This window comes from Formica exsecta, unplaced genomic scaffold, assembly GCF_003651465.1.
Source record: "Formica exsecta isolate Colony F162 unplaced genomic scaffold, ASM365146v1 scaffold72, whole genome shotgun sequence".
NCBI lineage: Eukaryota > Metazoa > Arthropoda > Insecta > Hymenoptera > Formicidae > Formica > Formica exsecta.
The window spans coordinates 4,740,382-4,742,702 of record NW_021853485.1 but is presented as its reverse complement, the minus strand read 5'-3'; the positions used below and the strand labels follow the sequence as shown (position 1 = coordinate 4,742,702).

At 33.0% G+C, this 2,321-nt stretch overlaps 1 protein-coding gene across 1 annotated transcript in view; it reads left to right on the top strand.

Moving 5' to 3' along the window:
- LOC115243665 (annexin B9) overlaps positions 1 to 2,321 on the top strand; it is a 14,445-nt gene that overhangs the window by 10,371 nt on the left and 1,753 nt on the right. Inside the window, exons 3-5 of the mRNA XM_029820826.1 lie at positions 312 to 693; positions 781 to 933; positions 1,035 to 1,208. Coding sequence (XP_029676686.1) covers positions 312 to 693; positions 781 to 933; positions 1,035 to 1,208 — 709 coding nt within the window. The remainder of the gene's footprint in view (positions 1 to 311; positions 694 to 780; positions 934 to 1,034; positions 1,209 to 2,321) is intronic.

The following is a 2,321-nucleotide window of genomic DNA, read 5'->3' as shown; positions in this document are numbered from 1 at the left end:
AGCAAAATTTCCCCCGAAATATAAAAAAAAAAAAAAAAAATTAATTAAAAAAAAATTATAATTATAACATGCTTCTCATGTATAGTTTTTATTAATTAAAAATATAAAATAATCCTAATATAGGTGGTTTTATGAATTTTTTTTTCTATTTTTCTTCTAATTTATATTGATTCTGAACATTCGAATTATAATTTTAATTTCGGGGCACAATATCCTTTTTTTGTAAAGTAAAAGTATTTGTAAAAATACTATAGAAGATTTCATAAAATTCAATTATTACACCAACATATATGTACATTACATTGTTCCAGTGCACTCCGACTGTTTATCCCGCTGAGCCGTTCGACGCGAACGCAGATGCTGCTATCTTACGTAAAGCGATGAAAGGCTTTGGTACGGATGAAAAGGCAATCATTGATGTGATCACGAAAAGAGGCATAGTACAAAGACTAGAGATTGCGGAGGCGTTTAAGACTCTCTATGGAAAGGATCTGATTAACGATCTGAAGAGCGAACTGACTGGGAAATTGGAGGATGTCATCGTTGCTCTTATGACTCCACTGCCACATTATTATGCCAAAGAGCTGCACGACGCAGTGAGCGGCATGGGTACGGACGAGGAAGCAATCGTCGAGATTTTGTGTACTCTCAGTAATTATGGCATCCGTACGATTGCCGCATTTTACGAAAATTGTAAGATTTTTGCCATTTTGACTTATTATGCATGTTTATAATTGACAATCTTGTTGATTAATTAATGAACATACCTGTTACAAACAGTATATGGCAAAACGCTTGAAAGTGATCTGAAGGGTGATACATCTGGTCATTTCAAAAGATTACTGGTGTCTCTCGTACAGGCAAACAGAGACGAAAATCAAGGTATCGATCATGCCCAAGCTGCTGCTGATGCTCAAGCGTTATTTGAAGCTGGTACGTGACAGCAATTTCTTTTACTTAGTAACCTAGAAATTAAAACTCAATGTATTTTATAACGTAATGTATAATTTCTAAACTTGAATTCTTTTATGTAGGCGAAAAGCAATGGGGTACAGATGAATCGCAATTCAATGCGATTTTAGTATCGCGCAGCTATCAACAACTGCGACAAACGTTTATTGAGTATGAGAAAATATCGGGGCATGACATAGAGGTTGCCATAAAAAAGGAATTTTCTGGCAGTATCGAGAAAGGCCTGCTTGGAATAGGTAGGTAAAGTTTCCCGATAAGATATAAGCACACATTAATTATTTATGTTTCTATATAGAAACTGTCATAAGTATGTAATATTGTTATATGTGTATATCATTCGCAGTTACTAATTTTATAATGTGACTGGTCCTTGTATTTCTTACAAGCAGAAATGTAGTACATGTGTGCTATAAAATCAATTAATACAATTAAGAGAAACAATTGAAAGGAATGTTTTTTTTTTATACATTTTCTTTTTAGTTCTGCTTAGATGAGAATAATTGTGCGTTTCAGTGCGAACACGAGCAAGCGGTTGAAATAGCAGTTTGATACAAGGAAAACGATAAGCCCTCGAATGCATTATGGAATATTGATTACCCCGTGACAATATAAAACGATATCACGAATTAAAGTTTCCGTGAAATGTATATCTGGCCCTCCTTTCGCATACATTTTTGTCGCTTTCTGCGAGTTTTTATAATACGATCGAAAAGTATTTTTGCAAAGCAGAGGCAAGTCACTACACAGCAGGATTTTACATATATAGCTTTTATCTGCCCATTTGTAGAAAGTTATTAATGTGATTATTGCTGAGATTGCCGATTAATTCTTAGAATTAGATATTTTTAAACATAAATATACACATTGTATATGACGGATCTTAGCGACGTAAAATGTAGTAGGCATCACCCAAATTTTTCTTTATCTCACGCACTGTTCTCCTCCACTTAATAATATCTTCTTGTCGATCTACATGTGATATTTTCGATTTTGTTATAAAAAGGATATTTCTATCATTATGCAATAATTATTAAAAAGAGCATAATTTTAGTTAAATCCCATAAAATGCATGAAAATGGTGTGGACACATTTATCAGAGCCTGTATATATTTAAATATCTCTCGATGCTGCATGCGGCAACTATTAACATATAACATACAAAAAACATTCGTGTTGCTTGTATCTATACACTTTATATACAAGTACAGTAGAGTTGCGTAAGACTTGAATTGAGTATCTTATGAATGTAGTATCTTGTAGCATGGAAAGCATATGCTCTCTTGTGTTAATTCATTCCATGCCATTTCTTCATAGATTATTCATTAATATACTTTTAATATATATATATA